General features: G+C 34.0%; 1 protein-coding gene across 1 annotated transcript; it reads left to right on the forward strand.

The window, feature by feature from the left end:
* The first annotated feature begins 2,823 nt into the window (after window positions 1–2,823).
* On the forward strand, window positions 2,824–3,844 carry LOC117914841 (ethylene-response factor C3). Its single transcript, XM_034830338.1, has one exon. It carries the CDS (start codon window positions 2,928–2,930, stop codon window positions 3,552–3,554), a length of 627 nt encoding a protein of 208 aa, XP_034686229.1. The 5' UTR covers window positions 2,824–2,927; the 3' UTR covers window positions 3,555–3,844.
* The last annotated feature ends 8,979 nt before the right edge of the window (window positions 3,845–12,823 follow it).

Genomic DNA, 12,823 nt, shown 5'->3' on the forward strand with positions numbered 1-12,823 from the left:
TATATGTCATTGAAAATTGGAAGCAACTTTTCTTCTTAAGTTATTTTAATCGAAGAAGAAACAAAAAGTTAAAAACATACATTATTCTTCCTTCTTACGAGGTTTCCGGGTCTAAACGTCATCCTGACGTGTTTAAATTACTATGGTCTCTGCAACTGGCGTCGTTTTCTCTCCCCTCTCCCTATTTTCCCTTTATTTTTTCACTTTTTGAAAGAAGGGTATCACCTACAACCCTACGCTTCCATTTTGATTTAGAAAGTTAAAAATAAGTTTAAGGTAAAAAAAAATATTTTCTTATATAATTATTTAAACTTATTTCTTTTCCTTTTTATATAAAATAAATAAATATTTTACAAATAAATAAATTTCTAATTATTTTCATTAACATAATAATAATATTTTTCATATGACTTTAATCACAATTTTTTTTACCACCTGTCCGAGGCGGTGAGAGGTGATAAAATGTATTAAAAAACGATTAAATTGCATTAGGTATAGAAGTTTTGTGCTTCAATTATCAATTATAAAAATAAAATAAAAAATAGCAATAAAAATAGTCAAATAATTTATATATATATATATATATAGATTTGAGTGTGCAAGTTGGTACTCGTATGTAGAAGGATTTGTGGGATTTGGGGGTCCTAACAAATTTGATATGATTGATGCAAGGAAATGATTATTATAGGATAAAGTCCGAATGAAACTCTGACAAGGGGGGAAAAACAACAGTGGCAATGCACTATCCACAGATCCATGATTGATTTATGTTAGCAATAATGAATTATTTTGACTTTGATAACCTTGGTTAAGAGAATTTGGTCTTGTTATTATCATTTTTTCAAAAAAAAAAATGTGACTCAAAAGTGAATGGAAAAACAGTAAAGAAATTTGAGCAATTAAAGTAGGTAACTAGGTAGTTGATTTATTAGAATTTAGAAATGAGGATCCTCTCCTCCTGCAAGAGCCGTGACAGACATGCCTGCTTTCTTGCCAGATTATACCAATGTGCCCAAATCCATTTACCCAATCCCCCCATCTATCGTCTCTGCACCCTGGAACACGTCACTCCCTCCTTTGAGCAATAAAATATCTCTTTTATTTTCTTTTTTACCAAACAGGAGTGTTACATTGTTCAGAACCACTCTCTTTTAATTTCTTAATTATCCCCAAGGACTACCAGAATAAAAATAGCAAAATTCTTGGATCATAAACCACATGTTTCTCTAGATCATCACAACGAACTTCCACATATCCAAGAAGAGGAAAATATTTTTGGATGGTGTTTGTGTTGTGTTGTGTTGTGTTGAATATTAAATACTCAATTAAATAAGCTAAATCAAATACAACATGAAAAATAATCAAATTAAAATATATAAATTTAAATATGATATAATTATTAAATTTGTAACAATCAAATTTAGATCTTGTATGAGTTTATAAGATTTATGTTTCAAAATAACATGTTTATAATTCACCTATTGATTTATAATCAAATTTTAAATAAATTAAAGTTACTCAAGTTAATAAATATGATTTATGTTATAAAGACTAACTAAAAAATAATTTATTAATTAAACGGATCCTGATCAATACAAATTTGATTTAATACGATTATATTAAATCAAAACTCAAGTCAAATTGTATTGATGAATTACATCAAACCTTGTCTGGTTCAACACTTTATATTAAACTATTTTTTACTAAAGTTATTTTTATAAATATAATATTACATCATTTGGAGAAACAAAATAGTATTATATTGCTTTTACGTATAAAGTAACCGGTTAACCCTATTATTTTGATCCATTTCACATCCATCTCATTCTCATAATTTTTTTATAATATATTAACATGATGGACGGTAACTGAGGGTAGAAAAAAAAGATAAGAAGAATAAAATAATGTGAATCCTCTCTAAATGTTACATCTTTCGACAAATGAAGTCTATAGAAATGTGTAAAAAAAAAACACTTAATTGTGAGGTTCACTTGATTTAGTAAAAAATTAATATTTTATTTATTTGTGTGATTTAAAAATAGTATTTTATTTTTTTTAAAAAAAATTATTTTTAAAGTTTTTTAACACTATTTTACTATTATTCTTTGAAATAATTTTTAAAATTAAAATGAAATAACTAATAATTTTTAGATAATAAATTAAAGTTGTTTTTATTAGATTTTAAAAATAAAGGAAAAATATAAAACCATTTAATCAAATTTTTTTAAACTTATTTTTAAAAGGTTTTTTTTTTTTTTTTTTCTATCCTAAGTTAAAAGATAAAAAATAATTTTTAAAGATAGGTTACGAGCAAATGCCACAAACTTTTTTCTTCTCTTTCCCTTGTTCGGATAGAAGTGAAAAACATCCTCCCATGGATCGACATTACGTGAGCCATCACCATTCCCCAACTGCAATTCAACCGCCAAAGCTGAGGTGTCATTATTAGTTTGAACAAAAGTCAACATTGTCCACGTGGTGACAAGCAGAACTGACCCAACTTGCAAGGCAAATAAATAAATAAAATAAAATGAAAAAATTAGATCACCATTATGACGTCAGCCCAATTGCTGACCTGGCCGCCGTCCCCCATTTGACCCACGTGTTCATTTAACCCATTCGCCGTATGCCGTGGCTCCCCACCCATATGGCCATATCTGCCATTTATTTTATCCATTGCCTCCATTCGGTTTTTGGATTTTACCCATTCGCCCTCGTCTATTCCTATTTCCGTATTTGCCCACCAAGGAAATTCAATTCCCATGCTTTTGTTTTACATTCAAATCCTCCCCCTCTATATAAAGGAGGCAGTAGGGCTTGAAAGTTTCTCAAGCCAACATGGACTGTTGAGAGTGAAAGACAGAGGAGCCACAAACAAATATCACTCACTCAAACCAAAGCCAAAACCAATACCGAATTCAATTCAAATGACTTCTTTCTCTCTCTTCAATTCCCAGAATTCCGATTTCGATTTCAATTTGTCATCGGATTCTTTTTCCTGGGAAAACTCCCTACCTTTCAATGAAAACGACTCCCAGGAGATGCTCCTCCTGGGCATGCTGGCCAGCTCCACTCAGGAAACCTCAGAAACAGTTTCTTTGAATCGAGTGAAGGAGGAAGAAGTGACTTCCCAGGAAAATCCCGCGAAGGAGAAGTCATACAGAGGCGTTAGGAGGCGGCCATGGGGGAAATTTGCAGCAGAAATAAGGGACTCGACCAGGCATGGCATAAGGGTGTGGCTGGGAACATTTGACAGTGCAGAGGCAGCTGCTCTGGCCTATGATCAAGCTGCTTTTGCGATGCGGGGCCCTGCGGCAGTCCTCAATTTCCCAGTGGAAAGAGTGAAGGAATCGATGCAGGAGATCAAGTGCATCTTGGAGGAGGGGGGCTCACCAGTTGTGGCCCTCAAGAAGAGGCACTCCATGCGGAGAAAAAGTCCTTTCAAGAAACATAAAAGTGAAGAGGTGAGGATAGAAAATGTGGTAGTGTTGGAGGATTTGGGTACTGAATACTTGGAACAGCTCCTCACTTTCTCTGAGACCTCTAGTCCTTGATCATCATCATTCATCACCTGGATAGCTTCTTCTCTTTGCTCTGTTTCTTAATTTTCTCTCTCTCTCTCTCTCTCTCTCTCTTTTTCAATTTTCTTTTTAGGTAATTTTTCTTAATGTATTTTTGGAGATGGCAGGGGTGTAGTGGTGGCAATTATCCATCTAGAATTTTTCAAAAGATATCTTCTTTTGTTTCTTTGTATAAAGTTGAAAAGTGGGGATCAATTGTACGGTGCTCTATGTTCATCCGTCCAATTAATATAATCAAGGTGTTTAATGTTTTTTAATATCAACAATTTGTGAATGACATAGAGAGAGAGAGAGACCTTATTTTCTACACTCATTACGGTGGTTTCCATTTGAGGAAGGAAAAGGAAATGGCTAAGAATGGTATAAAGTTTCGATTCGATGTTACCAAAAGAAGTAGGGTGGCTTTCATATGCGTAGTGGCATACTGGCATACAAACTTTTCAATTGTGTTCTGCATGCCACTCGGGTCAATTTCATTTTCTTTTACTCCTGGTAGCCTAATTGGACTTCCTTTTTCTCATGAGACATCAAATAAATTTCATTTTTTTATATTTAAGTAGTTAGGTAAGTTTGATAGCGAGTTATATTTTATACATTAATTCATCTTTTAGAATGTTGTATACAATACAAACGGTGTACTTAATTTCATCATTACAGAACAGTCATCTTATAAAATAACATAAAAATCATTGGATCACTTGGATGGCACCACTGATTTGGACTTGGTATGCCTCTGTTTGGCTTCATAGAAAAAATTTGGACCCAATTTGAATGCCTTGCATAAAAAGAGATACGTCCTACTTTGACTGATATTGAAGAAAAAAATTTCTGATGAAGAATATACTGTTGGCAGGGTCATGCAGGCCAATAGGGAAACGATAAATTCAGAAGAATGAGTCCAAACCAGTGGGCTTGAAAATTAAGAAGAGAATTGCTGTATAAAACAATCATTTCTTAACCGAGTTCACTTTCCGAAGAATCGTCGCTTCGAGAATGCATACTTAGGAAGATGATGATCCTTAATGGGAATAATCAAAGCCATCAAAAAATTGTTCTGGAACACTTCTTGATTGTCTCCAGTAAAATTCAAAGTCAAAAGTCAAAAGTCCAGTGGTCAACACCAAACCAGGCCAGTCCAAAAGACATTAATGTGGGTGGTTTGCAATCTAGAATCTATGATGAGGTGGCGAAATCAAACCTTGGCTTTTTCACCAGGGAATGGTACTCTGAATTTGGTCAGTTCACTGTTTCGAGTGAATAGGGTGTAGTAATTAGTAAATCATATTTTAGATTTGTGTCACAAGTTACAAGGGATATGGGCTGACGTTCAATTTTGGCGACAATTTGTGGGCCCGAATATTTGTTGAGATGTGGAAATTGGGTGTGCGCTTTTTTCTGCTACCACATAAATATATTTCTTTGAATTGAAGAGTATTTCAGACCATTTTTTTTTCAGGTCACAAATGGACAACTGATTGAGATTGTATTGGTGAGAGTAGGAGTTTGTTTTGGGCTGGTTGAGCGAAGTTGAAAGTCGAGTTGGACCTAACCCTTGAATTCAGCAGACTACAGTCCGATCCTGTATTTTGGATTTAGGGAACCTTCTTTCCCAGAAGCTTCGTCTGGGTTCTAAAGTCTAAATGTGGCTACTCTTAAACATTGGAGAAAGGATGAGCGTTCACAGGCAAATGGGTAGTTGTGGATGGTTCAAGGACCTGGCCAGCTGGTCTTCAAGTTTGGATGCCGGTTTGGGCCTGAGATAGTCTTTGCAAAGTGACTTCTTCACTTCAGCCTATGAGATCAAGATATCATGGTGATGTCCGATCACTTAGGTTTCATTTTCACGTCGGATTACCGTTACCATGTTCATGAATAAAAATAAATAAATGAAGCCTTATAGAGAAATTAATGAAGTGAGCTATACAAGCAACTGGGCCAGGAGCCTACAAGGCAGAAATTCCCTGCCCTAGACTAGGCCGAATAAATTAGATGAATGAATTGGGGAAACCTGGGCCAGCCACACATCCTGAAGGCTGATATCGAACTCGCTTACGAGGAATGGACATGGGAGATTGGGCTGGGACCAAATAACCAATTGACAGCCCTATCGTTTTGGCAAGACGTCAGTAAAATGGTTCATTCTGATTTTATGCTGCCATTCAATTTAATTTTAATTTTAATTTTTGTTTAAAGCGATGTACAAATTGAATGGTGTCTAGTCACTTAAAGAGTGGTTCATAATACACTTAATTTAAACAAAAAAGAAATTATTAGATAGGGGATTCTCCAATAAAAACCACCCCATCTTGTCAGCAAGTCCGGAAACTTGCTTCACTTAGGGCGTATTTGTTTTTTTTTTTTTTTTAACTTTAATATTAAAGAAAGTTGGTTTAAACCTTATGACACTTTTATATTATCTTATGGACTTTTTTGTAATGGAATTTTAACTTTAATATTAAAGCAAGTTGGAGTAATTCTTATCTTAAAAACAAATCAAAATTACTTTATTTTTATATAGAAATAAACTTACAATAAATTTACCATGAAAATTTCTAAGTCAAATACACCATAAGTGCTAGTAATTTATAATATTTAGAAACATATTAAATTATCATTATTAATTTTTAAAATTATTAGTTTTCATTAGTTTTAGGGAAACTTGTGCTTTAGACCTTTTATTTGCAAATAATATGGTTTTCAAATCTTAAGAATAGGAAATTTGATAATCAACTGTTAATGTGGAAAATAATATCGGTTTTGTGCACTCTCTATTGACTCATTTTTCTGTGCCTAGATTGCCCTCACCCACTTCCATGTCAACAACCACATTAATAGATTTTTTTTTAAAAATAAATAATTATTCTGCTTAAAATTTTGGGGAAACTCTCTCTCTCTTACTTCCTCACCACATCCGAGACCCATCTTCCTTAAACGTTTGCCTCTCATTTTGCCCTAGTCCCAAATCTCATAAATTTCTCATTTTCTTGCCTCATTTGAAATATGATCTCTGTCTCTCTCTTTATGTTTTGACCAGTCTAATTGGATACCCATTTTCCAAAAACCTTATTTCTTTCATTTTGCCCTAACCCCACTATCTCCTTCTTCAAGACCTGACCACCCAAAATCGATATCTATCTTCCCAAAACCTTCAAGTAAACTGAACTAGACCCATATCTTCTTTTTTCATCATCAAAGGTGAAATTTTTTTTAAGGCTTTTGGAAACCGAATTGGCTGTTGAAATCTTGGGATCGAAGGTCTTTTATTTTCAGGTTTCTTGTATTTTGCTTTATTTTCTTGTATATAAAAATAATCATTGTAACATATGCTAGAAGTTACCCTTGGTGCAACTTCACATTTCCAAATACCCTAATGTCCAAAGCTTTCAACTTTGAGAGCAGACTAAACCATAAGAACTACGAAACTTATAACTCTATCACCACTAATTAAGCATGTCTATGAATCCTTCCACTTTAAATCACTTATTCTCAAACCAAGAAGGGCTCCTCTCATTCTCACCCCACCTCATCTAAATGAGGGAAATGATCAATTGTAGCCATGCTTTGCACCAAATTAGAGAAGTGATCCTCCCAATCATCCATTACCAAAAATTGATCATGTTGATGAGATCATAAGAGTCTATTCGGAACTCCCAGTTTACTTGCCTCTTATCTCAGGATCCTCCATTACCCTTTGTCTTTCCAACATCAAATCAACTTGCAAACAATTCCTTTGTAGATAAAATGTTTTTAATATTGCAAAAGGGGAGTTATCATAATGGTTGAATCAATTTATTTGATATAATCACTCAAATTCAAGCTTAAAATTGATCATAATAAAATGTTTTTAATATTGTTAAAAGGAGATTATAATGGTTTTATTTGATATCATCACTAAAATTCAAGCTTTCAAACATGCTCTACAAAGAAGTTCTAAAAGACTACAAGAAAGAGTTTCCACTAAAGAAAAACAATGAAACCATTTCCACTAAAGACAAACAATGAAACCACAGACGCTTTGTGAAATATGTACCCGCACAATCCAACAAACTTTAGAAATTCACAAACACTACCTAGAATTTTTGCTGACCAACAAAAAATTTATGCAATTTAATTCTTATTGTTATTATAATTTTCAATGTGAACAAATATGATTGAATTATGAAGTATTTGGCCAGAAGAGGATCTTGCCTAATTATAGTCATTAAACAACCATCTATACCATAGGCTTTGGACTTTAAAAAAGTTTATAAAACTCAAGGACTTCCACCCAATTTCTAGATATCTCCATAACATTCTTCCGACTATTAGAAAACAATTACCACTTTAATTTTTCATTTCATGAGTGTTCAATTCAGAAAAAGACCAGGATCGAACTTGCAATCATGCAATCGAAAATCCACCTGTGCATGAAACTATTGCCTCATGATTGCAAACACAAGTTGGAGTCTAGTAACAACTCTAGGTTTGTTGATGTGCTCCATTTGAAATAAAAGAACTAAAGAATACTGAATAAAGATTAATTACCTTCATATTTTGGGTTGGGGTTAAGGCAAAATGTGATAGATTGAGAGGAAGAAAATATATCTTGTTCAGGAAGCCAATCTTTTGGAGTTCACCTTTCCATTCGAGTCCACTTTGCTGTAGCAAAATCAGAGTCACAACTATGCCTCTTTAAGCTATCTTTTAATCGGATGAATTGCAGATTTGGTTGCTGAGAAAGTGGATAAGAAAGAAAAATGCATATTGTAGCTTGAGATTAAGGGTTTGTTTTCTAAAATGAGAGAAAGGGGAAGAGAAATGTTCGACAACTTTGAGAGGACGAATTTTTAGATTTGGAAAATTTGAGACGAGTCTCAGGTCGAGTGTGTAACCCAAATTTCAGACAACATAATTATTTGTTTTTTTTTGTCTTTGTCTTTGTTTTTTTTTCCCCCCAAAAACAACCTGTTAATGTGGTTGTTGACATAGAAGTGGGTGAGGGCAAAATGGGCATAGAAAAAAGAGTCAACACAAAGTGCACAAAACCCATATTATTTTCCACATTAATGACTGATTCTCAGATTTCTTGTTCTCTGGATTTGAAAACCATATTATTTGCAAATGGACCTCCCAAAGCACAAGTTTCCCTTAGTTTTATAAAACATATAAAAATCATATTTTAAAAAGATAATTACATATTCCTCAACAATCCATCCCAAGAATTCGAGGTTGAGTTGAAAACATGTAGTCTTTGATGTTATTATAATCATATCCAACACATATGATTATTGTTTATGAGATATTATTAGAAAGTTTGTTGAGATATTAGGAATGCTTTCCTTATATCATTATTTCCTTATATCATTTAGTGTTGAGATATTATGAATATTTAGATATTAGGAAAGTTGAGATATTATGAATATTGGTATATTAGGAATATTGAGATACTAGGAATATTGAGATATTAGGAATATTGAGATATTAGGAAAGTTGAGATATTAGGATATTAGTTGTTATTTCCTTATATCATTCTTTCCTTGTATTATTCTTTCCCATTCTTAGAATGGTGATTACCCTCTATATATACTTTGTACATGAACAATGAAAGTATGAATGAAAAACTATCATTCATCAATTTGAAGAAGTTTGTCTTAAAATAATTGATTTATTACCCACCTTTAGCAAATGCCCATTTATGCGTCTTTCAAAATTTTCATTTTTTTTTTGTTTAAAAGAAGTATTGTAAAGAATGATGAAATAAGAAATTTGTTGAGAAAGTGTGAGTAAATAATTTTACATAAAAAGAGATTTAATACTTGATAAATAAAATAATAAAATCATGATTTCTAGTTGTATAGGGCCGGGTGGATGGAGTGGTTAAGATGTAATTCTTGAAATAGAGGAGACAAAACATCAATGTATAAAAGTTTAATAGAGAAGGAAAGTGTGTTTGAATGACTTTTTTTTCTTCATTTAAAGTTTTGACGGAGAGTGTTTATACAAGATAAATTTTCAAATGATAGGACTCCTATTTACATGGAGTTTGTGATATACTATGATTATACAAATTTAAAATTCAAACAGATTCATGAGTTGATAGGAGTCTGCTCAATACGCCCCTTCAAAATGGTGGGAGATAGCACACCAATCTTGACTCGAAGGGCCTAAACTCGTGCAGAAGATGAGGGCTTTGTTAGAGCATCGATAAGTTGATCCGTGGTTGACATATGGGACACCTTGAGCTCACCTGATTGAACCTTGTTTCAAACAAAATGAAAATCAATCGCGATGTGTTTCATGGAGAGTGAAACATGGGATTTGCACAAAGATATGTTGCACCCACGTTATCACAAGAGATAGGAGGTGGTTATAAATTTGAAACACTAAGTTTTGAGAGAAGAGAATTAACCCAAAGAACCTTTGAGGCTGTAGAGGCCACGACGTGATATTTCGCTTCAGTGGAAGAGCGTGCTATGAACTTTTGTTTCCTCGATGACCAAGACACAAGATTGTGACCAAGAAAAACAATGGGAGCATTGGTGGAGGATCTGACATAAGGATTCCTTGCCCATTCAACATTCGAATATGCATGTAGATTGATGGGCGATTTCTTATGCAAGAACAGACCATGCACCATTGTGCCGACTAAGTATCTAAGCAATCTTTTAACACAAGACCAATGTGTTGATGTTGGATGGTGCATAAATTGAGATAATTTATTCATCAAGAAGGTGATGTCAGGGCTAGTAAGAGACAAGTATTGAAGGCTTCCAACAATTGACATATATTTAGTGGGACCAGGAAAATAGGTGTCATCACACAGATTTGGAACATTGTTGAGGAACATCAATGATTGAACTGGTTTGGTAGCCACCATTTGTGTTTTCTTAAGAAGCTCTCGAATGTACTTGAGATAAAAATAATCCATTGGAAGTTCGTATCATTTCAACACCAAGAATAAAAGATGAAGTCCTGAGATCCTTAATGGAGAATTTGACTGCTAATTGAGAGATCACGCGAGCAAGAAAAACATTATTGTTACTTGTTAAAATAAGATCATCAATATAAATAAGTAGGTAAACAATGAGACCACTCGTTTTAAAAATGAAGAGGGATGTCTCGGTTTAGGAGTTGACGAAGCCTATTGAGAGGAGAAATTGGCAAAGTTCATGATACCATGATCGTGGAGCTTGTTTAAGGCCATAAAGAGCCTTACAAAGTTGGCAAATGTGATGAAGATGTGTGTATTCGTGAACCCAGGAGGTTGAATCATGTAAACATCTTCATGAAGTGTCCTATGCTAGAATGCATTATTAATGTCCAATTGATGAAGTGACCAACCATAAGAAACAACAAGGCTAAGGATGAGTCGGATTGTTGTTGGTTTGATGATGGGACTAAAAGTCTCATTGTAGTCTAGCCCCGACCATTGGTGGAAGCCTTTGGCCACTAACCGTGCCTTGTCGCATTTGAGGGACCCATCAAATTTATGTTTAATACGAATATCCACTTACATCCGACCAAGTTTTGGTTAGCATGTGGCGGGACTAACTCCCATGTGCCATTTCGTATCAATGCATCAAATTCATGAGGCCTGGCCTACCTCCATTGTGGATCCTACATGGCTTGAGAAACACAAGTTGGTTAAGTCAGGAAGGAGGAGAAGGCTGTGGTGAAGGGGGGGGGGGGGGGGGGGGGGGGGGGGGGGGGGGGGGGGGCGTAAACACATTATTTTTGGATCTTGTGGTCATGAAGTGCGTGTTTTATGGATTAGGACGTCGACTAGAGGTTGATGGTTTTGGTAGTCGGTTTGAGGTAAAGGGAGGTCGAGGTGGACGAAGAGTTGGTGGCACTTGATGGAAGATTTGACTTTAGGATGATATAAAAAGTTGGGTCACAGGGTCCTTGTGTGGGAATTGTGGACAAAGTTGGCGCTGTCGAATGTGTAGAGTGTCCAGATCTAGTGACTGCATTGGTTTCCAAACGAATGTTAGATAAAGGAGGAGAAATATTAGGAGAGGATGAGGGAACTAGTATTTTAGTATTCGTGGAGAGTGACCTAGTATTTAAGTATGTGATATACTAGGATTATACAAATTTAAAATTCAAATAGATTCATGAGTTGATAGGAGTATGCTCAATACAATGTGGGAGTGTGATTTCAAAATTAGGGTAATTTCGAAATGGATTTTGAATTCACAAGTTGAATTTCAAAATTATTTTGAAATGGTCTTTTAACTTTATGCAGTTGTGTTCAAAAGGTCATAACTTCTTCATTTCAATTTTGATTTACACATTGTTTGAAGCGTTGGACTCTTCTTTACTTCATGAGCTTCAAAATGATATATAGTATGCTCAAAAATGACATCAGGATTGGTTCAAATTTCATCTTGATATTAGAGTACATGTTGTGATTAGATTTTGAGTTCCAAATTTCCAAGTGAACTTGATTGCATTTGCTTCAAACCTCCTTCATTATGGTTGCTTGCCCTCTATCTCACTTTGCAACATTTGTTACTAGTATTTTATGTCCATGACTTACTCATTTCAACCTCTCTTGGATTCTTCATGGTTCACAAATTATGGATTCTTCATGGTTCACAAATTATGAGTCTTTCAGTTATGCATGTTTAACTCCTATTTCCTTGGTTGATAATGACTTTTGCACTTATCATTTTCTTTTATTCTTTAAACTTGAATTTAGACTTACAAAAAAAAGTTAGATCCATAACTAGGGTCTTAGCATCAATTTAAGTTAAGTTGGATGATTTGAAAATTTTATATTACATAAATCATATCATACATGTGCCATTGGAGTGCACATTTTGGCTCTAATCATGTTCCAACCCATTGTTTTACTCTTGCATGAAGTATGTGGCCATTGATTTTAATTTTATTTGCGATTAGGTTCAAAATGGTGCTTTTGTGTTGCTCATGTGTCATCAAAAGATCAACTAATGGATTCTCTAACAAAACTACTACATCATAGTCATTTTTTTTTTCTTAAGACCAAGATTGAGATCTCCAATCGAAGCCAACTCCATCTTGGGGGCATGTTAGTGAAAGATAAAATTTATCTTTAATTTAAATATTAATATTTATCAGTTATTAGTTTTAATTAGAGTAAAAGATAGTTTAAATTGGAGTAGGAGATAAACTTGTGTTTGAATTAGAATAGAAGATAAAGTACAAAGATTTATGTTTGAATTAGAATAAAATATAAAGTTTGAATTAGAGTAGAAGATAAACTTGTTCTTTATTTG

The sequence above is a fragment of the Vitis riparia genome, chromosome 5 (assembly GCF_004353265.1).
Source record: "Vitis riparia cultivar Riparia Gloire de Montpellier isolate 1030 chromosome 5, EGFV_Vit.rip_1.0, whole genome shotgun sequence".
NCBI lineage: Eukaryota > Viridiplantae > Streptophyta > Magnoliopsida > Vitales > Vitaceae > Vitis > Vitis riparia.